The following is a 24,161-nucleotide window of genomic DNA, read 5'->3' as shown; positions in this document are numbered from 1 at the left end:
AGGTCCAGAGCACAAATCTACACTGTCCCAAGCAGCTGGACTGGGGCAGACCAGAAGTTGCAGCCACCTCTCCTGGATTTTGAGGATAATTTCAGAAGGATGGAAACCAAATGGATCCGAGAATCCAGCTGCCCCAGCCCAAATTGTGACTTCACTGGTCATAACGTGGCTCAAATCTTCTCCCCTTTCAAGGTGGAATTTCTATCTCAATGACTTTGATGTTAAACGCTGGAACCTGGACATTCAATATTGTACAACTACTTAACAAGTTTGTATCAAATTCTCTTTTTGACTGCCTTAACAGTTTTCTTTTTAGCAGCTAATTACAAATCTGAATTCTGGGTTTATAGGAGGAACCCACCAGAAAATATTGGTGCAGTCAATGAGGCCCAGAACTTGGGGAGAGGCCAGCAATCTGTGCAAACCCCAGGGCCCCATTCTGCCATTTCCAGTTGTCCATGGGGAGCTCGGTGAAAGTGCTTGATTAGCAAACGCAGCCTCAGTCACCTGCTTACTGCAAGCATGAACTGCAGGCTGACTGATGTTGCTGACATTCCCTGTTGGAACCTGGAAGCAGCCGGAGGGAAAGAAGTTCAGGGATCCAGTGCTTTTTCACTGCAGCAGGCAATGCAGAGACAGCTGGTCCCCCTGCAGCTACAGCGACAGCTTCTGCTTCTAGTGCCTCCTTCCACCTTCTGTTGCTGCTCCTCTTCCTCCAGCCAGATTGGAAATGCTAGAAATATGCCCTTTTTTTTTGCCAGTAGTCCCATAAGATTTCAGAAGGTTGTTCAGGCACAGCAATCACTTTAAAATGAAGACCTTGTCAAAAAAGCACAACAAACTACCAGAAAAATGTCTCTCAAACTTTTGGAGCATTTGAAATGAGAGCAGGTAAGGATCCTTTTAAAAAATGCTGAAAATAGTTGCCTCCCGACTTGCACAACCAGTGATTTGTGGGCATGAAGAAGAAATTGCGATGACAGCACTTGTTTACACACAAATTGTGTTTGAACCTTAACCGTGTCCATTGACCCTTATTTGAATATGTTCATTATTCCCCTGCCTGTTTCCAGTGGCAACGCTGGATGTTTAAAGCGATTCTATTGGGGATCGAGCTGGGGAGTGGGACTGACTGCATAGCTCTGTGGAGAGCATAGACTGATGGGTCGAATAGCCACCTTCTGTGCCATAAATGACTCTATGCCTGAAAATTGAAACTGGTGAATCTCCTCCAGTAAGTTGACAAGTTTTATTTGTGTCCTCATCCTCGTCTTGCTACCTACCTGTTTACAGGCATATTATATATTGGGAGGATCTTGTAAAGAAAGAAAGACACCAAGATGGCCAGACGTCATCACGCACTGGGCATGCTCATAACAGGAATACATTACAAGGTTTAAATCAGGAAACAGGGAGAGGAAATTTAGCCCTGCAGCATCTCTGTGAACTGTCGGCCGGATCTCGTTCCCCTCCGACATTGGGTTTCGTGACCGGGGGGAGGAGGAGGGGGGTGGGGGTGGCGTTGGAGAATCGGGGTTGAATTGCCCTCCACGGAACCCGGGTTTTCCAGTTCCAATTCTCCCGGGAGCCAGGGAATTCTCCCGCCCAGAGGCCAATTGAGGCCCTTAAAGTGGCCTATTGATGGAAAACAAAGTGCCCTCCCTGTGGGCTTGGGGTGAGTTGGCAATTGGCAATTTGTAGCCCGCAGAGAACCCGCCCCGGGAACCACTGTATCTCCCAGGACCCACTCCCCCTGGACCAAAAGCCCACCACCCCCTCACTGGGGCATTCCGGCTTGGACCCGACAACCCGCCTCACCTACCTTTGTTCCAGCGCTAGGCCTGGGTTCAAGGCCTCTGCAGTACTGGCAGTGGCCACCACTCCCAGTGGTGTGCCGTTACTTCTGAGCTGCCAGCCCTGTGATTGGTTGGCAGCTCTTGGGGGCGGGATCCCTGTCCCTATAAAGTGTTTAAAGGGACGGGGATCCCGCCTCCTTAAACGTTTCCCTAAAAAAGCTGGAGGATCGTTCCGGGGGGGCTTAAATAAATGCAGGAGCAGAGCTCCCCTCAACTTTCTGGCCTGGCACCTGGAGCCCCCGCTCCTGCACAAGATCCAGCCCTGTGTGTGGAAAGGGTTGGGTGTAGGAGACTGTCAAAAATAACGTTTAGATATTTGATGGTCTGCTTGGATCTGGTGACAATCCAAATGTTACTTTGTTGTTCCTTTCTTCACATTAAAAACCTATTAATTGTGAAGAATAAAAGAACTTTCCATTGTGATTCCAAAGAGATGAAAATCAGATAGGTTCTGTACTGTTCTGTGCTGTACTGGACTGAAAATCTGCCCAGCCAGTTTACCACAGTGAAGGTGAAAGTTGCCCCTGTCGTGAATGACATATTAAGGTACAAAGCCTCTGTAAGTATGAAGGGTTTTTATAGAATAAATAAGAAGAAACTGTTTCCACTGGCAGGCAGGTCATTAACCATAGGATACAGATTTAAGATAATTGGTAAAAAAGAGAGAGGGGGAGAGGAGGTGAATTTGTTTTTTATTGCACAGTGAGTTGTTATGATCTCGAATGCACTGCCTGAAAGGCTATTCACATCACAGCCAGCCACATGGATTAGCTGTCCAAAGATTAACTGTAGCACAGAGCAAATGGAATTTCCAGCAGACTTCCTAGAGATATATATATAAAACAGAATCATAGAATCAGAAAGCATGTCAAATTGGATATATACTTGAAAAAAATTGTAGGGTTGTGGGGGAAGAGCAGGGGAATGGGACTATTTTAAATTTGTTTCATGGGATGTGGGTGTCGCTCGCAAAGCCAGTATTTGTTGCCCATCCCTAACTGCCTTTGAGAAGGTGGTGGTGAGCTCCCTTCTTGAACCACTGCAGTCCATGTGGGGTAGGTACACCTACAGTGCTGTTAGGAAGGGAGTTCCAGGATTTTGACCCAACGACAGTGAAGAAACGGCGATATAGTTCCAAGTCAGGATGGTGTGTGGCTTGGATGGAAACTTGCAGGTGGTGGTGTTCCCACGCATCTGCTACCCTTGTCCTTTTAGGTGGAAGAGGTCGTGGGTTTAGAAGGTGCTGTCGAAGGAGGCTTGGTAAGTTGCTGCAGTGCATCTTGTAGATGGTACACACTGCTACCACTGTGCGTCAGTGGTGGAGGGAATGAATGTTTAAAATGGTGAATGGGGTGTCAATCAAGCAGGCTGCTTTGTCCTGGATGGTGTTGAGCTTCCTGACTGTTGTTGGAGCCACACTCATCCAGGTAAGTGGAGAGTATTTCATCACACTCCTGACTTGTGCCTTGTAGATGGTGGACAGGCACTGGGGAGTCAGAAAGTGGGTTACTTGCTGCAGAATTCCCAGCCTCTGACCTGTTCTTGTAGCCACAATATTTATGTGGCTGCTCCAGTTCAGTTTCTGGACAATGTTAACCCCCAGGATGTTGATAGTGGGGGATAGTAATGCCGTTGAATGTCAAGGGGAGATGGTTAGATTCTCTTTTGTTTGAGATGGTCATTGCCTGGCACTTGTGTGGCACGAATGTTACTTGCCACTTATCCGTCCAAGCTGAATGTTGTCCAGGTCTTGTTGCATATGGACACGGACTGCTTCAGTATCTGAGGAGTTGCGAGTTGATCGGCAGATGCACAATGGACCAAATGGCCTTCTGTTGTTTCATAACAATCTGTGATTCTATAAATACTTGCTTTCATTATGTTAATGATAACTTTCCCCCAATTCCTTCATGGGAAGATGCAATGTCCAGTGTGGCACTGAGCTATACAGACCAAGAAGGTCCCAAATTCTATCCACAGTCTTTGTTGAGATAGTTAATCTCAATTGTGACTGTACAGGCACTACAGCTAGTATCAGCCTCCAAATTAGAAAGAGGAAAATTCAGTCAGGGTTCACTCCACTGATTGGAGACTGCTGCATTGTATGTGTGCTGCTGTGTGAAAATCTTCTGTTTTTTAGACACTCACAGCATGTGGATGTCACTGGTCCTAATTGCCCTGGAGAAGGTAGAGGTGAACCATCTTCTTGAATACAACTGAGTGGCTTGCTAGGTCATTTCAGAAGGCAGTAAAGATCAACCACATCGGAGTCACATATAAGCCAGACCAGGTAACCAGGACCAGGATGGCAGATTTCCTTCCCTAAAGGACACTAGTGAAGCAGCTGGGTTTTTACAGCTATCCAGTTGTTTCATGGTCACCAATACTGATACTCGCTTTTTAATTCATATTCATTTCATTAACTGAATTTAAATTCCCCTGCTCCGTGGTGGGATTTGAACTCCTGTCTCCAGATCATTAATCCAAGCCTTTATATTAATAGTTCAATAACATTACCATTATGCTACCCAATAATGAGAGGGATAATCTGATGATGGTAAGTTTCTTATCTGCTCATAAATGAAAAGGTAGTGGAGAAGTAACATTTTCAAAGGGGGAAGAATATTGATTGGGCACCCATGGTGGGGGGCAGGGTCAAGGGGGAAGGAAATTGGTGGGACAAAAAAGAGCACAACAAATACTGAAATCAACATTGTCTTTCCTCCTCTTCACTTTTTTTTCCCTAAAGGATTTGTTGTTTCAGCAGAGCTGGAAGAAACCAAAAAACACCCTCATAATTTAACTTCTCAAAGATTTGTCACCAATAATGAGGTTCCTTTGTACAAATTGTCTTCTTCATCTGTCAGATATGCTGACTATGATGAAGAATTGTGGGCGGGGGAAAGTCTCCATGCACTGGACTGTATTTTCAGGATTCCATCTGCAGCACTCTTTGATGGAACGGTGTCATGCTAGGCCCCAACCTGCCAAGAATGAGGCACATCAATTTTGTCATGAACATTAATTTTTAACTGTTGTTGGACTGAGGAAATGACTTGTTAAACAGATCAGCCGTGCTGGAAAAAAACATTTACATACTAACAGACATCAAAGGTGAGGAAGTGCATTCCAGGGCCTGCTAAGGAGGATACAATCCACAAGGAGCAGGACTGGTTAGACCAGCTGGTCACGTGACTACCTGGCTGTTCCTGGGTTTTCTTTGGATCTGGCCACAGAGAGTTTGAAGGTAGAAAGTATTTTTGCTCCTGGACTGAGACGATCTCTCTCCTGTCTGCTCCCATCTCTTTCTCACAAGCCTCTGAATCCACTGAAGACTGATGAACCCCCAGAGAGAAAAGTCTCCCACAGCGAATAAGGTTTAAGAGGAATACTGGGCCCCAACGAAAAGCAAGATTCTACCTACAATCAAGGACTCTACAGTGAGCTTGATGAACCGTAACAAAAACTCTTCAGATGCTGCCTCAAACTTTTCCACTTTATTTTTCTTCTGCTCTTTTCTGTCTCTATTTGCATGTGTGTATCACGTATGCGTGCTAGCGTGGGCACGTCCTGCATCCGTAGACGTCAACCGAATTAGAGTTTAAGTTCAAGTTTAATAAATTTCAACTTTTCTTCTTTAAACCTAAGAAAGCCTGTTTGTGCTGGTTTCTTTGCCTTATAATTGGAAAGTAGTGAACTCGGATTCACCAAGGTTGGGGGGGGCTAAAAACACGGTGTGTTTAAAATTAAACTCTGTTACGGTAAGACCAGGTGAAGGCTGAAAGGGAACCCTAGACCTCTTTCTCACCTGGTCATAACAAACGGCTTCATTGTCTTGTTACTGAAATTGATCATCTTTCAGAGCGCTGTAATACAACACTTTCACTCACCTCCCAGACAGGCTCCCATTGCCAGTGCAAAAATCAAAGGTTTCACCGGTAGGTTTACGTCAGTGTCTTGACTCAGATTTAGCAGCACTGGAATCTATTAGAAAAGAGGACAACGCCGATGAAACCAATTTTAGATCCAGTGGCGTTCAAACTATTAAAAAAAAAGTGTTGTGCAGCAATTAAAATCTTCTGGCTCTTTGGAATCTATTCTGTGCTTCACATGTGTTAGAGATTTCAAAACATGAAGTTAGCAGATACCATTCCTCTGTACAAGGCCTATAAATAAGGTCATTTTTCTGAGTGACAACAGCCCAGCAGCATTTATTGAAAATAAATGCTTTTTATATCAATAGCTTTTTTGAAAAAAACCATTGCAGCTTGCTTTCCTTTAGTGGTCCAGTGAGATTGCCTGCTTTATAAATGCAGCAGCTTCTCTGAAATTACATTTTCTATATATGTATATATACAAAAATGATTCTCAGTTAAAGCCGGTTTGAACAGCTGCACACTATAATGGGCGAAAGACACTGCTGTTGTGCACCCAATACAACAGGGTTCAAACTATTCACCAACACAATCTTATTTTTGGATCAGATGCAAAATGCCTGCAGGGCAGCCACAACCTATATATAGATTGTGTAATCAACTACCACACTGGTCTGCACTGGATGGGTTGCAAAACAAAATACACAAATAAAAATTGGGAATTTATTTAATCTCAATTGCATCTTTACTAATTCAATTGAAAAGAACCTCTTAAAAATGCACAAAGCTGAACCTTAGTGAAGATTGTTCACACGCGGGTGGGTCACTGTAAAACCCAGAGGAGGTAATTGGCGAGTAAAAGGAGGTAATTGTATAAGTGACAGGACGTATTTTACTAATGAAAGGAGGTAATTGTACAAACAATAGGAGGTAGTTTACTAGTGAAAAGAAGTAATTGTACATGTGATGGGAGGTAATTTAATGGTGAAAGGAGGTATTGTACAAGTTACAGAGGTAACGGATGAAAGGAGGGAATTGTACAAGCAATGGAAGGTAGTTTACACGTGAAAGGAGATAATTGTACAAGTGACGGGAGGTAATTTACAAGTGAAAGGAGGTCATTGTACTGGTGAATGCAGATAATGTAGTAGTGTAAGGAGGTACGTTATAGAAGAGATAACATGTACACTTCACGTAACAAAGTCATAACAAATTAAAAGCAAAATACTGCAGATGCTGGAAATCTGAAATAAAAACAAGAAATGCTGGAACCACTCAGCAGGTCTGGCAGCATCTGTGGAAAGAGAAGCAGAGTTAACGTTTCGGGTCAGTGACCCTTCTTCGGAACCCATAACAAATGTGTTTATAATTTCAGCATACATAGGAAATGTTCTGCTACTGATCTTGGTGAGCAGTCCAGCTGATAAAACAATCTTCTTCCAATTTATTTTTAAATTATTTCAATCTTGATAAGTATTCTATTTGACTTGAAGTGAACAAAAGCAGATTAAAACTTCCTTGTTCCGGCAGAAACTTTGGAAAGCTAAGATGAATGCTGAGCTTAATGGGTTTTCTCAAAGTTGGCTGCATAACCAAAAGCAAAAGACCGAGATACAATGCTGGGAGGTCAAATTTGGAACTTGAACATTTGTATTCCTTGAAGCTTCCCTGTTCGAGAGCCAGGTCTGGCATCTTAAAATTGACTTACCATAGTGGCTGTAAAAGGAATATTATCTATCAGAGAAGACGCAAGGGCAGAGACCCAAATGACTAGGATCAAAGCGATTGAGAGTCGTTGGTCTTCTGGAACAGACTGGTGTGGAGAGGAAGTAAAAGAAGAGAGTGTTAGTATAGAAAAACACATCATAATCAGGTAGATTGGAAAGACTGAAAATGCTGGAAACCCTCAGCAGGTCTGGCAGCATTGGTGGAGAGAGAAACAGAGTTAATGGCTGGAATTGTATGTCGGGCCAGAGGTCCCACTCACCGGCAGAAAAATTCAGCGGCAAGCCCACCTCCGCTGGGCTTGGAAGCCACTCCATGATTTTACGTGGCCCAGGCACTTATTTGACCTCGGGCAAGACTTTCGCCCTCTGAGGCACCAAGTCCCGCCTGCAAGAGCTGCCAGCTCTTCAGTCCCAGCAGCGCCACCAGGAGTGGTGGCCACTGCTGGGACTGCTGCCAGCCAGGACTGGCAACATGGACAAGGCCCCAGAATGCAGTTATGTGTGTGGGTCCTCACCGGGGACAATCGACTGGGCCCCGGTAAGGCGGGGGGGTGGGGGGTGCGGGGTGGTGCTCCAATGGAGATGGCTTGTGCCGCAGGGGTGGCCCTCTGTCAGGTACAGGGTGCCCAATTATGTGATTCCCCCCCACCCGCCCAGCCCACAAGCCTTCTTAGCTACTGAACTGCCAGCCTGCCACTGGTAATATACCAGCGGCTGTGGGAGGAGGCGTTAAGTGACAATTAATTGGCCATTTAATGGCCTTAATTGGCCTGGGGCAGGTGGGCCATTAGTCACCTCCACCGCAGCTCATAAAATTGCAGCAGGGGCAGGAAAGTGACAGGAACGGCATCCCCACCCAACCCCCCACCCCACCCCACCCCATCGCTTACCACTCAATTTTACGCCCCCACCCCTCTCCTGCTGGGGGCATAAAATTACGGCCAATGTTACAGGCCGATGACCTTTCATCAGAACTTTGATGGCTTCAGGTCTTTGACCTGAAATTTAGCTCTGTTTCTCTCTCCTCAGATGCTGCCTGACCTGCTGAGAGTTTCCAGAATCTTCTGTTTTATTTCAGGTTTCCAGCATCCACAATATTTTGCTTCAGCTTGGAAAGATGATGATATTTTTGCATTAATGAGAAAGTATTGACGTCCAAAGTTAGATCTAGGCTAATAGAATATGAACTGTATATTTTGCTGATATGAAGATTTAAATTAAATAATCCTGTACTATATATGTATAAAAGAATAAAACATGCAAATATACAAAATTAACTGGCAATAATAAACTAAACTGGAAACATAAGTGATGAGCTATACCATGTGCTAAATTCTTTCATTCTTAATGTACTGAGCGACTCTAAAATAAAACTAATATACCCATAATTGGAGCATTTCAGTGTTTATTGAATGTGAGATGAGTTAAAAATGTGGGGAATAAAGGCTATTTGACTGATAGTCAAGAATCATGCAATCGGGTAATGAAGAGTTTTTTCCTTTTCCAATTCGCCAGTCGGGGAGGCAGGGAACCGCTAAGGTATACATGTTGGGCAGCCAATGATGAGAGTATAGGGGCAGAGCAGCTGGCATTGAGGGGTCATGTGATGAAACGAGGTAGCAGGACAAGTAGATAAGATGATTAAGAAGACATACACATTCTTTCCTTTATTAGACGAGGCAAAGGATATAAGACCAGGGATCTTATACTGGAACTGTCTAAAAATCCCTAGTTAGGCCTCAGCGAGAGTACTGTGTACAGTTCCGGTCACTGCATTACAGAAGGATGTGATCACATTAGATATACAGAAGAGGATGATGCCAGGAATGGAGAATTTTAACTATGGGGAAAGATTGGATAGGTTGTGGTTGTTTTCTTTGGAACAGAGGAGGCTGAGGGGGATTTAATTGAGGTGTATACAATTATGAGGGGCCTAGATAGAGTGGATAGGAAGGACCTAGCAGAGAGGTCAATAACCAAGGAGCATAGTGTTAAAGTAATTGGCAGAAGAGTTAGAGGGGAATTGAGAATTCTTTTCATCCAGAGGATGGTACGTGTCTGGAACTCACTGTCTGAAAGGGTGGGAGAGGCAGAAACCCACCTCACATTTAAAAAACATTTGCATATGCAATTGAAGTTCCATAACCTAAAAGGCTATGGGCCAAGAGCTGGAAAGTGGGATTAGGCTGGATAGCTCTTTTTCAGCCAGCATAGATATGATGGACTGAAAGGCCTCAATCCGGGCTGTAAATTTCTATGATTCTATGAATACATCACCAAAGGCAAAGGCTGATCTGCATATTTAAAGATGCCTGACGGGTATCCTATGCACTTGTTAAGATCAGCAGGTTAAAATTTCATCCTACGGGAAGGCAGGGTGTGAGGGGGTGGGGTGGATGGCAGGCGTAAGTCAGTGCTCCAATTTTAACTGCCAGATGCAGGAATAAAATCAGGCCTTACATTTCTCTAGCAGCACACTGTTTCCCACTGCCAAACAGATGCTCTCAATCAAAGGTGCTGACAATGCCAAGAGCTCTCCTTAAATATTTTAATTAGCCTGATCCCAGCTGACCACAATTATCTTTGACCAGCCACGCAGAAGGCTGGCAAGAAAGTTCTCTGTCTTTTAATTTGCAAAGACAAAAACTTTTGAAAAGTGGCAGGAAGTTTAAAGATGAAATGTTGTAGCCTCCTCACCCTAGATCACACTGCCTGTGACTCAGCCACCTTCACTGTAGTACCCAGGCATTAATTATTGCCCTGAACCTATTTACTGATGTTCAGTGTTCCTACAAGGTACACAGAGATCACCAAACCTGTTGAAACGGACCTGAAATTAACAGTAGGTTCAAAAGGAAATTGCACATTTGAATTGTGTTAATTTATGACAGACCTGTGGCGTTACTGTTGTAGTATGCCATCTGGCTAGCTGCTTTACCCAAGTGTTGATGTGTCAAAGATTTGTACACATGCCAGAAGCCACTACAGGAGCAGACGGAGCAGATTTGTCCACACGACAAAGCATGCAGTTATTAAACCTGATAGAACTGATACATAGAGAGGACGTCCATAGTGCTTTACAGCCAAAGAAGTTACTTCAGAAGTGCAATTACTGTTGCAGTAGAGATCATGCAGTAGCTAACTTGCTCACAGTAAGGTTCCACAAACAGCAATGTGATAATGACCAGATAGTATGTTTTAGTCATGTTGATTGAGGGATAAATGTTGGCCAGGACACCAGGAAGAACTGCTCTTCTTTGAAATAATGCCACGGAATCTATTATGTCCATCTAAAATGGCAGATGGGACCTCGGTTTAATATCACATCCAGAGGATGGCATCTCCCACAGAGCAGCATTCCCTCAGCACTGCACTGGACTAGATTTTCCACATAAGAAGAGTGGGGTTTGAACTCACAACCAGCTGACTGATAGAATCATAGGATGATGCAACTTAGGAAATGGCCATTCAGTCCATAGTGCCTGTGCTGACTCCTTGAATGATCTATCCTATTTGTCTCACTCCCCAGTTCTTTCACCACAACCCTGCAAATCTTACCTTTTCAACTTGTTATGCAATTCTCTTTTGAAAGTTATGAATGAATCTGCTTCCACCACCCTTTCAGGCAGTACGTTCCACACCATAACAACTGCTAGGTGACATATTCTTTCCTCATTTTGCCCTGGTTCTTTTCCCAGTTATCCTAAAACTGAAAACCTTCTTCCATGGAAACAGTTGTTCCTTATTTACTCTATTCAAATCCTTCATGATTTTGAACTCTACTATTGAATATTCTCTTAACCTCTGCTCTTGGGAAAACAGACTTCTCAACTTATCCAGCCACCTTCAAAGACTTGTGTGTGTACACACTCAGGTTTCATTCTCCCTTCACTCCATTTAAAATTATACCATTTAATTTATATTGCTTCTCCTTATTCCTCCAACAAGAATGTACCACTTTAAACTTCTCTACATTAAATTTCATCTGCCGTGTGTTTGCCCATTTCACCAGTATATGCCCTCCTGAAGTCTGCTATTTTCCTCACCATTTACAGTATTTCCGAGTTTTGTGTCATCTGCAAACGTTGAAATGATGCCCCGTATACCCAAGACCAGACCATTAACAAATGTCAACAAGAACAGTGGTCCTAATGCCAACCTCTGGACGACACTATTGCATGCATTATTCCAGCCTAAAAAACAACCTTTCATCACTGCTGTCTGCTTTCTGTCCCTTAACCAATTTAATGTCCTTGCAGCCGCTGCTCCTTTGTGATCATCCAATCCTCTGGCATCACCCACATATTCAAGAATGATTGGAAAACTGTTGGCTACAGCCTCTGCTATTTCCATTCTTACTTTTCTCAACAGCCAAGGACTGAGTAACTATTTTACTTTGAGCACTGCCAACCTTTTAGGTACCTCCCCTTAATCTGTTTTTATCCTATCCAATATCTTTACATTTTTTTTTATTTGTTTCATGGCATGTGAGAATTGCTGGCAAGGCCAGTATTTGTTGCCCATCTCTAATTGTCCTTGAGAAGGTGATGGTGAGTGAACCACTGTGGTCCAGCTGGTGTGGGTACACCCACACTGATGGTCGGCAGGGAGTGCCAGGATTTTGATCCAGCGACAGTGAAGGAACGGTGATATATTTCCAAGTCAGGATGGTGCGTGACTTGGAGGGGAACTTGCAGGTGGTGGTGTTCCCAGGCGTCTGCTGCCCTTGTCCTTCTAGGTGGAAGAGGTTGCGGGTTTGGAAGGTGTTGTCGAAGGAGGTGTGGTGAGTTGCTATGGTGCATCTTGTTTATGATACACACTATTTCATCCAGTACTGACATTGGCAGCATCCTCTTCTTTGGAAGACAAATGTAAAGTCCTCATTTAGTACCTCAGCCATGCTCTGTACCTCCATAAGAAGATCTATTCTAGTTTCTTTGCTCCTCATTTCCTTTTACAGATCTCCTCTGTAATTTTTGCATTCAGCCTGGTTTGCAACTGAATCATGAACCTGGCATTCATCATAAGCCTACTTTTTCTGTTTCATTTTTATCTCCACATCGTCAGTCACCTGGGGAACTCTAGCTTTCTACCCTTCCTTTCCCTCTCATGGGCGCCAGATGTGAGAGTGCAACCAATTGAGCCACAGCTGGCACAGCTAGCAGGAGTCCTCTCATAACTTGGGATTACTGCTTGTTTCTTATCATTGTTATAAATTCATTCATAATAAAAAGTGATCTAAACGCTATAGAAATGCTGAAATAAACCAGTCTTTGGATAGTCAGGAGAAGCAGCAAATGTTCCTTAGTGCTTATAGTCAAGCATTTACAGGTTACCTTTATCAATGTGGCTGTCTGTTCTCCAATATAGTCAATCAATTGTAAGCTAGCCAGTGCCTAGAATAGAAATGTTAAAATAAGAGAAAAATCAAGTCAGATGTGGAGTCGATTTAAGATGAAGAGGGAGCGTGATAGCTCTCTGCATAGAACAGTTCAGCAAGAAAGTACTCATGCATCTGGAAAATGTGTTCTATTTCAGTCATTGCACAGTTCTGCTGGGACACAAACACAATTGGTTGCACGGTTATCCCATTTAGAAGAACCCATCATGGTTTCATCATTTTTGGTTTAAGAAGCCTACTTTGAGATTATACCTTTTTTCAGTTATTAATTCTGATTTGGTTTTATAAGCATCTGGCAGCTTGTGAGGAATTACAGGCTTCTTGGAACAGCATTATTTCACACTTTCCACTCAAATGCACTGATGCTGAAATAACTCCTAATAAATAGAGTTAAAGCAGCTCAGATTTCAGCGGTGGCTTTCGTGCTTTGTTATGAGCTGTAAAAGTAGAGACTTAAAACGGTTTAAACAAAATTGAAGCATCTTATCTTGCCTTACCATCATTTTTGCCCCATTCTCTCAACCACCTATTTTTATTATATGACCATTTCATGTATTTTGATTTTAATGTGCCATATTTGGATTTTCCCCATAACTTTCTTCCATAATTTGTGAATTTTTTGCAATACCTTTCTTCCCCTGTCCTCATGGTCCCACCATCAGTTCTGGAAATTAACCCCCTTCACAAAACAAAATGTCCCTGACTGCCAAAACTCGTAGAGTCCACTTTATCAGCAATGAGATGGCAAGCAGTGCAAAAACTATTGTGGTCACATTACATATCCAATCTGGTCAAACATTGACATGATATGTAGTTGTCCAACACTGGAGCACTAAGTGCTGGATGAATTATTTCATTGCAATGCTAGATGCCTGATCACACTCAAATGAAGTCTTCTAGCAGTTAACTATTCTAGAAATGTTTCTTTTCTTTATATAAATGTTCAGTGAAGAACAAGGTGTGACTCAATCTTATAAAAATCTCTGCAGGTATATGTTTGCACTCAGCCAGAAATGAATTGGTGATAATTGTACACAAAAGGTGAGTACATTCAGATGATATACTTCTGCATTCTCCATTATAACAGGAATGGAAGCTTAAACATGTGTCCAATATGATCAACAACGGTAATTTCCAACCTGCTACGTTATGTGGCTTTTGGATTACTTTGTTCCAAATGTTTGTTTTATTTTGGATAGCATTTCAGTTATGACTTGTGTCATTTCCCTTTGATAATGAATTGGACAGGAGATTAGGGGAAAGCAGTGCAGTCCACATCAGGTGCTACCTCCTGTACAGCTGGAAGAGGTGCACAGAACCAAATCTCAGGACAATAGTATGAACATATAGAAAAACAACCATTACAAAAGTAAAATACTGCAGATGCTGGAAATTTGAAAAGCAGAAAATGGTGGAAATACTCAGCAGGTCAGACAACATCTGTGGAGAGAGAAACAGAGTTAAAGTTTCAGGTTGAGCCTTTGATGAAGGGCCATCAACCTGAAATGTTAACTCTGTTTCTTTCCACAGATGCTACCTGATCTGCTGAGTATTTCCAGCATTTTCTGTTCTTTATATCACACAATTAACCTGGTTAACCACTACCAGACTTGCCTTGGTTATCTCAAGAGCTCTGTCATTAAATCCTCTTACTTCTCAAGATTCATCCTAAAGGGTAAGAGGAACTCCAAACTTCTCTGCCACAAACCATCTCCTCCCCTTTAATTTCTCTCTCGTTCATCTGTATTTCCGATGCTGGGTGTGAGGAGCTTGTGGGTTTTTTTTATCTCTGATATTGAAATGGTTCAGTTGCCTCAACCTCCTGTTGCCCCAATGTCTACCCTGCCATCAAGTCCCCTAAGATCTGCATTAGCCCTGATCATAGGCACTCTGTAGTTTCTCTTTTATCTTCCCCCAGCTCTTATCACACACATTTCCTCCATTAGTCTCATTACTCATTACCTCAATCCCTTTTCTAAGTTAGCTCTTGCCTACTTAACTTCCTCTCCTCAATCCAATGCTTGCTGGCATTGTCAGTTCCTCCTCAGGCAGTGTTACATTGACTTTCAAAAATGCCATTATTATTCTTCCTTAAAAATTTCATCCTTGTCCCGCCATGCTAGAGATAAGGTCCCTTTATGCATCATCATCTAACTCACTTCTTCCAGCTCTTTGCATTGCCCTCAGACTTCCCTACTGAACTCCATCTGCCATAGTTTTGCCCATTCACTCTGTCTGTCTCTGTCCCTTTGTAACTTCATGCAAGCACACCACTGTGCCTCTTAATTTAGTACAAAAACACAAAAAAGTAACAGTAGCCATCGGCGGAATCAAGCAATCCCATAACACTATCCTAATGTAAAGTTCCCCTAAATCACCCTGACATAGTGCTAAAACGTCTAGTCCATATTGCACAGTATGATTATCTGTTTCCCAATCTGTTTAGCCGTAGGTGCTTCTGAGTACCGCACAAGATTACACCAATGGTGCCAAATCAAATGGTAGCTTTTGCTGAAAGTTGATGCCCATTGGGAGGCCTGATTGGGGCATTAGTGTTTTATCTTAGTACTTACAACTGAGCTCTTAACCTTAACAATTAAAATGAGACTGATAGCAAGTGTAAAATACCTCCATCAGGACGAAGAGCGCGGCAAAGAAGAGAAGTGTAGCCCATTCTACTCTGTGTAGTATAATCTCAAAGTCGTGGATGTCAGCCAGCACCAGTAGCCATATTGCACCCAACATTGCAATCCAACCTATTAACATTGCACATCTATAGTTAGTACAAGAACAATCTTTCACACATAATATGTAACAGCAGTTAAACAGAATAACAAAATTTGGTCAAAAGTATTTCTAGGAGCTTTATTTGATTTGATTTTTCTCGCAGTTTTGGCTATCAAACCGTGTGTGATAAATATGGAACAGCAGCTCACTTTGTGCATCTGAAAGCGTTGCCAAAAGCTAATGACTGATGCAAATTAAAACAATTAACGATTTAAGATTTCCAGGTGGTGGCTTCATTTTATGTAGCCAGGACCAATTGTGGGTTCGTTTTATATTCCCGTACAAATTCCATATCATAATTATGCTAAAATGTTATGTAGAGAGGATTTGAGACACAAAAATGAGGAGAAAGAAAGAACATGCATTTACACAACACATTATCAGGCCCTCAGAATGACCCAAAGTGCTTCACAACCAAGAGATTACTTTTGTTCTACCATCATTGTTACAGTGCCAACATTGCAGCCAGTTTGAACACAGTAAAGCCAAACAGACAAACATCAAGTTGACTGAGCAGGAAATCTGTTTTTTGTGATGTTGGATGAAGAAGGAAAGGGTAGCATTTATGTGCAATACAACTGGATTGGACCAGATTTCTGATTGGCCCCCTGCAGGACACAACACACCCAACAGATTGTCTGGAATGTGTAATGTGATCCTTTTTTTTATTCATGGGATGTGGGCTTCGCTGGCTAGGCCAGTATTTATTCCCCTTTGAGAAGGTGGTGATGGTGAGCTGCCTTCTTGAACCACTTCAGTCCATGTGGGGTAGGTACACCCACAGTGCTGTTAGGAAGTGTTATGATCCTGTAGTTTTTTTCTGGGAAGAATGGGGTGCGCCATTAAGGCTGGAAAAGGAGCAGTACTACTTTAAGGCAACAAGCTCCAGAGACTGTGATTCAAAGAATGCATTCTGGTTGCCCGGGATACAGCCACTTAGAGTCTGAGGATCGAGAGAAACATTGTTGCTGATTGAGGTTTGAAACTAATAGAAAAACTGGCTTTGGAGAGACAGTTAACAGAGAAACAGACAGACAGCTGGACCAGCATGTACTGAAGGAAATGAGAGCTCTCTCTTGGTTTATTTAAAACCTATTTATTATTTTCTCAGTATTCTGATGTCAAGCCAGATTAATTTCTTAAAAGAAAATCACCCATTCCTTTAACTACTGAACTGTAATTATTGAATTCATCGCTGGAACAAGAGAATCATTTCAACTTCTGAACTAGACCACTGACTATCCTATTGTTGAAGAACCTTATATTTTTCCCCATTGGACGGCTGTGAGGACTTCAAGCAGCTTTGGACTATTCCACATTGGAAGATTTCACTTCGGCAGGAGCGTTAATATGCAAGGACTCTAATTTTTCTATTTTAAATGTTGGTTCTATCTTAGTAGTGTTTAAGAATTTAATTTTTGTAGTTAAACAGTTAATTTTTTGCTCTAAAGACACCTGGTTTGTTTAGCTTCATTCAGAGGTTAATAGATGGAACAATTTGGTTGGTCTTTCTTTAATTTTGAAAGTTTAAAATGATATGTTAGGCGATCTGAGGAGGGACGGGATTGAATTAAAAGTGTGTTTCTCCCACCACAATCAGAATTGTATATTTTGATTGGGGGCTTTGACTTGAGCGGTCAGTCGTAAGAGAAGGGAGTTCCAGGATTTTGATCCAGTGACAATGAAGGAACGGCGATTATAGTTTCAAGTCAGGATGGTGTGTGGTTTGGAGGGGAACTTGCAGGTGGTGGTGTTCCCAACCATTTGCTGCTCTTGTCCTTCTAGGTGGTCAAGGTCATGGGTTTGGAAGGTGCTGTCTAAGGAGCCTTGGTGCATCGCTGCAGTGCATCTTGTAGGTGGCACACACTGCTGCCACTGTGCGTCGGTGGTGGAGGGAGTGAATGTTTGTGCAAGGGGTGCCAATCAAGTGGGCTGCTTTGTCCTGGATGATGTCGAGCTTCTTGAGTATTGTTGGAACCGTACCCATCCAGGCAAATGGAGAGTATTCCATCACACTCCTGACTTGTGCCTTGTAGATGGTGGACAGGCTTTGGGGAATCAGAAGGTGAATTACTCACTGCAGGATTCCTAGCCTCTGACCTGCTCTTGTAGCCACGGTATTTATATGGCTACTCCAGTTCAGTTTCTGGTCAATGTAGCCCCTAGGATGTTGATAGTGAGGGATTCAGCGATGGTAATGTCATTGAATTCAAGGGGAGATGGTTAGATTCTCTTTTGTTGGAGATGGTCATTGCCTGGCACTTGTGTGGCGCGAATGTTACTTACCACTTATCAGCCCAAGCCTGGATATTGTCCAGGTCTTGCTGCATTTCTACATGGACTGCTTCAGTATCTGAGGAGTCGCGAATGGTGCTGAACATTGTGCAATCATCAGCGAACATCCCCACTTCTGACCTTATGATTGAAGGAAGGTCATTGATGAAGCAGCTGAAGATGGTTAGGCCTAGGACACTACCCTGAGGAACTGCTGCAGTGATGTCCTGGAGCTGTGATGATTGACCTCCAACAATCAGAACCATCTTCCTTTGTGCTAGGTATAGATCCCGACTGCTGTAGAGTAATTTGCAGTGTAATTTGATCCAGTCATTGTCAAGCAGGCTCCAAGGCTCACAGCGCTAACACTACTGCTTTCAGAGAACGGACAGAGCTCACAACTCCTGGGTTAGGAGTGCTCACAGCAGCAAGTTCAGAGAGCAGGTAGCGTTCACACTTCGAGTTCAGATAGGAAGGGATGAGAGATTTCAAAATGAGGAGGAGAACTTTAAAATGGAGGCACTGCTGGACTGGGATCCAATGTAGATAAGCGAGCACGGGGTGATGGTGAATGGGACTTGCTGTGAATTAGGATACATGTAGTAGAGTTTCAGATGAGCTCTGGTTCACTGAGGATGGAAGATGGGAGGTTGTCTAGGAGAACACCTGAATAGTCAAGTCTGACAAATAACACATAAACGTAATGCATGTTGGTAGGAACACAGAATATGTTCTCATTGTTAAAGGCAAACCACCCTAGTTTCTCTTGTCTCTCCATGTAACTGAAGTTCCATTCCATTAAATTTCCTCTGCACCCTCTCTAAGGCCTTGGCATCCACCCTAAAGTGCGATGCCTAGAAGTACCCACAGTACCCCACCTGAAGCCTAATCGGTATGTATAAAGGTTTAGCATAACTTTCTTACTTTTGTACTCCATACATCTTTTAATAAAGCTAAGGGGCTTCTAAACCTTTTCACAGCCTTCTCTGTTTATCCTGCCACATTGAGAGACTAGTTTACATAGACCCATAGGTTTCTCTGGTCCTGCACCCTTTTTAAAATTGTATCATTTAGTTTTTATTGTCACTCCTCCTAATTCTTCCAACTTCTCCCCCGCCCCCCCAAGTTCCTGAACATCTTTGCCCCTCCCTCACAAACACAAGTTCCAGACTTTCCCCTCCTCTCCACCCTGACCTGCCCCCACCAACGAGTTCCAGGGCCTTCTCCAGGCAAAAACAACTGGGAGCAAACATGGTTCAGGCCACAGGTCGCTATGCATATGCACAGCCACAAATGAGATGTGCATACGAGGCTCCATTTAGGGGTGAGTGAGGGGGAATGTAGGGGGACAAACTTCAGATTCAGTGACACACAAAGGGGCGCGTGTGCAGAAGGACAGCTGATACACCCTGCAAGTAATCAGTCTGGAAGGAATATTTACCAGCAGAATTTTCTACTGTTCATTGAATCATGCCATTGTATCATTACCTCCTCTTGAGCAGGCAGAAGGAGACTCAGTTTAACACCTCACCTGAAAAGCAGCACTTCGGACAATGCAGCATTCCCTCATCAATACACAAAAGTGTCAGCTTAAATTATGGGTGTGGTTGACTAACTGCCGTGTGAAGCGGTCTAATTATCCACTCAGTTGTATCAAACCTCAGGAAGAAAGCCCACTCGCACCTTCTCAGGGCAACTAGAGGTGGGCAATAAATGCTCGCCCTTCTAGCAATGCCCAATTCTTGTGAATGATTCGTCATTTTAAACTTTATTTAAAACCAAGTTTTAATAAGTTTGAATCTTCTAACAGATTGTCTGAACTCCATAAAGAAAGTTGTGCATTCATACAACACTTCATCACAGCTCTCAGCAATGTCTCAAAGTACTTCACTTTAATTTGAAATACAGCGACTGTTGTTATCTAGGTAAATGCAGTGGCCATTTTACACAAAACGAGATACCACAACAGAAATGAGATGAATCGATTTATCTTTTGAGGTATTAGTTTAGGGAGGAATGTTGGCCAGGATATTGCAAGCATAACTATTCAAATAGTGGCCGGAAATTTATGAAGGGCCCCGCCCACCGGCCGAAAGGTCAGTGGTGAGCCCGCCTCCGCCGGGCCTGGGGTACCATGCTGGGATTTTTCACTCCCCAGGCCCTTAATTGGTTTTGGGCAGGACTTCCACCTCCTTGAGACAGGAAGTCCTGCCCAATGGAGCTGCCGGCCAATCAGCGGGCTAGCAGCTCTTTGTACCAGCAGCACCACCAGGAGCAATGGCCACTGCTGGGACTACACCCAGCCATTGGAGGCAACAGGAAGGACGGCCCCAAAACTCAAGTAAGTTTTTAGGGTCTCACCGGAGCCAATCAGCTGGGCCCTGGAAAGGCAAGGAGGGTCGGTTGGTGGGGAGGTGTACAGTTGTGCATTGGGGATGGTTGGGGCTTTGGGGGCGTCCCACCATGGGGCACAGGGTGCCCAATCAGGAGGACCCCTCCACAGCCCGCAACAAGACTCACTGGTTTTACCAGACAGGGCTCTTGAGGCCTTTGCCGTCCGGCCAACATGGGTAAAATACCTGCGGTGGCGGGAGGAGACCCTTAAGTGCCAGTTAATTGGCCACTTAAGAGCCTTGATTGGCCTGGGGCGGACAGGCCATTTCCTGCCACTGCCACCCCATGTAAAATTGCAGTGGGGTAGGAGGGGGTCAGGAACAGCCCGCCCACCTCCCTGCCTCCCACTCAATTTTATGCCACCCCCCCTGCCACCAGCCCACCCATTTGGGGGCTGTAAAATTCTGGCCTGTGTTGTGAAAGCTTGGACATCCAACTGAACCACCAGGGTAGAGCCAGACCGGGCCTCAATTTAATCATTTAGGCCTAGAAATTCTATACAGGTCTCATGATCTCCTTCCACTTCAGGAGGGAGGGGGCATTCCACCAATCTCTCACCCAAAGGAATGACAGGGAATTGGGAGACGTCCAATTTCCAGCCTTTAGCCTCTTAAAATAATGTGCTCAATCCTAGGAGTGGGGCTTGAACTCACAATGTTTTGTTTCAACCTAGTAGGAGCTGAGCACGACGACAGTTTACATTGCTAGAAGTTCATATTACCATGCTGTTATAAGAGTACGTGTGCTCTTAATCACCAACCTTAACTTAGAGGGGTAAATGTAATGGGCAATAAATGTGCAAATCCAGTAAGTTGTTAAAAATAATGGGGAGGCTAAGGGCAAAATGTCCTTTATGTGAAGCCAAAGATGGGACAGCATAAATCGACCAGCATCCCATGGCATTTCTCTTAATCCCCTGAACTTGCTGGCCAATTTGTCCATTAAGAACTGTGTGCATAGTTAACCTGCCATTGTTATTCCAGCAGAATTTGGCCCAAAGTCATATTACACTAGGCCGCTCTCCTCCTTCCTACTCCTACTGTCATTCAGCATAATAATACCATTGACTGCATCGTTAACCCTTCTCTTATAATCTGGCTTTTTACTGAATCTGGGTTCTCAAAGATGTTATTTTATCCTTTATTTATATTTATTTTCTCTCCAATTAGTTTCTGCCAAAACACTCTGCTAATGAGGTGAGCAGACAATCTGCTCCAAGGCCCCTGCAATATTAATCCATCTGTCAAAGATAGAATAAGCAGATCCAAAAAGAATAAAGCCAGAGAACGTGTTAAAAAACTAGAATTGGACAAAGAGAGATGGTTAAAACGAAAGGATATTTTTAAAGAAGGACTTAAAAAGATGTTTCCTTTTTGTCATTTTAAAATTGCACTGGTGCTTCCAGGTATAATGAAAATCAGACATCATGACAGTGAATGACAATAGACACAGTCTTGAATAAGAAATCATGGGTAGATAGGTGTTAGGCAGTAATTTTATGGTGATAGATAAATGATATAAAGCTGAACATTTGAAGCCAGTGCAGTTACTAGATGGAAAACATCACTGGCTTCAAAATTTGAGAGCCTGCAAAGCGCAGGAAGGCTGACTTCTTCCCAAAGTGACAGGGGTAGTAGGAAGAGTGGGGGAGTGAGACAGAAATGTGGATTGGAACCAGGATATACCAGGATTCCACCCTTTATATAGGTTGGTGGGGGGGGGGGGTGGCAGGGGTGGTGCGGTGCCGTAAGTTATTCCACTACCTGACCCCCAGAGGGGCATGGCTGGAGGAATGCCACTCCTTAAACTCTTAAAAGCCCTCAGCAAAACTCATGCCAAATGAGACCTGGCATGAGTCCCACTAAGAACCTTAACAGTCCCCAGTCCTTTGCGAGGGAAACATATGTAATTCCAGAGGGAATCAATTGCCCTCTCTAAGAGGCCTAGTTGCTCTGTTGCCATCTGGACAAGGCACACGTCAGGAGTGTGATGGAATACTCTCCACTTGTCTGGAGAGGTGCAGTTTTAACAACACTCAAGAAGCTCAACACCATCCAGGACAAAGCAGTCTGCCTGACTCACACCCCATTCACCAGCTTCAACATTCACTCCCTCTACCACCGAGGCACAGTAGCAGCAGCATGTACCATCTAAAAAGATGCACTGCAGCAACTCAGACAGGTCCTTAGACAGCACCTTGCAAACATGCGACCTCTACCAACTAGAAGGACAAAGACAGCAGACACATGGGAACACCACCACCTGCAAGTTCCCCTCCAAACCACACACCATCCTGATTTGGAACTATATCGCTGTTACTTCACTGTCTCTGGGCCAAAATCCTGGAACTCTCTTTCTAACAGCACTGTGGGTGTACCCACACCACATCAACTGCAGCAGTTCAAGAAGGCTGCTCACCACCACCTTCTCAAGGGCAATTAAGGATGGACAATAAATGCTGGCCTAGCCAACAATGTCCACTTCCCATGAAAGAATAAATAAATTGGAGCAGCATGGCACTGCACCGACATTCTGAGCGAGTGGCATTGAAGTGCCCTTGCAGTTAGGATGAACTTACCTCAGCCCTGCAAAGGCCCCTGTCCCAAGGACTTAGACAGCACAATGGGTATTGTAAGAAACTGCAATATTCGCGAATAACTTCGGAACTTGCGGTTGAGGCATGAGGAAGCTATCCAACCCGAGGGTATCAACAGTTTCAATAAGATGCGAAGTGCTGTTTACCATAGCCAGTTGAACAGAAACTTGACCAAATTTTACCAGCATGCTTTGCAAGGCCAAAAGACTTTTCAAAATAAAATGACACATGCTAAATTCTGCAAGCTGCCTTTTCACAATTAAAGGAAAACATAATTCTTTCGGCCATGGAATATTTGACTATGAGGCCCACTGCCATAAAAGACAGTGTCATGGTCCTGTAGTTTTTTTTTCCGGGATTATGTGCTGTACCTTTAAGGCTTGCAAAGGATCAGTACTGCTTTAACAACCAGCAGGCCTCCAGAGTTACAGAGAAGTTGCATTTTAATTGCCTTGGATATAGCCATTCGGAGACCGCAATTCAAAGGGTGCATTCTCGTTACCATGGATACAGCCACTGGGATTGAGCCCCCCCCCATGGCACAAGCTGCCCCGACTTCTCTACATTCCCCTCCCAACTGACTCCCCTTGCCTTGCTGGGGCCCGGCCAATTGTCCCCAGTGAGGCCCCACACTCTTACCTTCATCCCGGGGCCAGTGCCCTTCTTGCTCCTCTCCCTGGCTGCAGTCCCAGCAGTGGTCACCACTCCCAGTGGCGCTGCTGGGACTGAGAGCTGCCAGCCCGCCGATTGGCTGGTAGCCTTTGGAGGTGGGACTTCCTGCCTCAGAGGGGCAGAAGTCCCACCCGAGACCAATTAAAGGCCTGGACAACATAAAATCATAGGGTGGCTACATGGCCCATTGGAGGCAGGCTCGCCACCGACTTTTGTGGCCAGTGGGTGGGGCCTCCAGCCCAAAGTAAAATCCCAGCCAAGGAGTCAGTGACTCTGAGAATGTAGATACAAATGGCAGCTGCTAATGCCTGGAAACAAGGGAAAGCCCAGGTGGCTCTGCTGTAGCCAGACTTGTGGACTTTGCATCTTGGGAAAGGACAATTGAATATTGACTTTTGATTCGAAATAAATTCAACAGATTTTCAGAAGGGAGACAGGCTGTAAGGAAAACGACCAGCAATTGCACTCTAGGGAGAGAGAGAGGGAACACCCACTCTCAGAAGACTGATACCTGTTTAAAAAGTTGAGGTTTGCGAAGAAGTGAAAGACCAACTGAATCACCAGGGATCACCTTATTCA

At 44.0% G+C, this 24,161-nt stretch overlaps 1 protein-coding gene across 3 annotated transcripts in view; it reads right to left on the bottom strand.

Annotated features, from left to right (window-relative positions):
* The window catches only part of oca2 (oculocutaneous albinism II), a 546,813-nt gene that overhangs the window by 100,487 nt on the left and 422,165 nt on the right, over nucleotides 1-24,161 (bottom strand). Inside the window, exons 19-22 of one of the 3 annotated variants that reach the window (XM_068032789.1) lie at nucleotides 15,488-15,615; nucleotides 12,795-12,854; nucleotides 7,440-7,544; nucleotides 5,747-5,840 (exon numbers count right to left, since the gene is read on the bottom strand). In XM_068032789.1, coding sequence (XP_067888890.1) covers nucleotides 5,747-5,840; nucleotides 7,440-7,544; nucleotides 12,795-12,854; nucleotides 15,488-15,615 — 387 coding nt within the window. Of the gene's footprint in view, nucleotides 1-5,746; nucleotides 5,841-7,439; nucleotides 7,545-12,794; nucleotides 12,855-15,487; nucleotides 15,616-24,161 lie in introns of those variants that run through there. The other 2 variants (XM_068032790.1, XM_068032791.1) reach the window with 2 other exon arrangements.

Source organism: Heterodontus francisci, chromosome 6 (assembly GCF_036365525.1).
Source record: "Heterodontus francisci isolate sHetFra1 chromosome 6, sHetFra1.hap1, whole genome shotgun sequence".
Classification (NCBI taxonomy): Eukaryota; Metazoa; Chordata; class Chondrichthyes; order Heterodontiformes; family Heterodontidae; genus Heterodontus; species Heterodontus francisci.
This window is presented reverse-complemented; position numbering and strand designations above follow the sequence as displayed.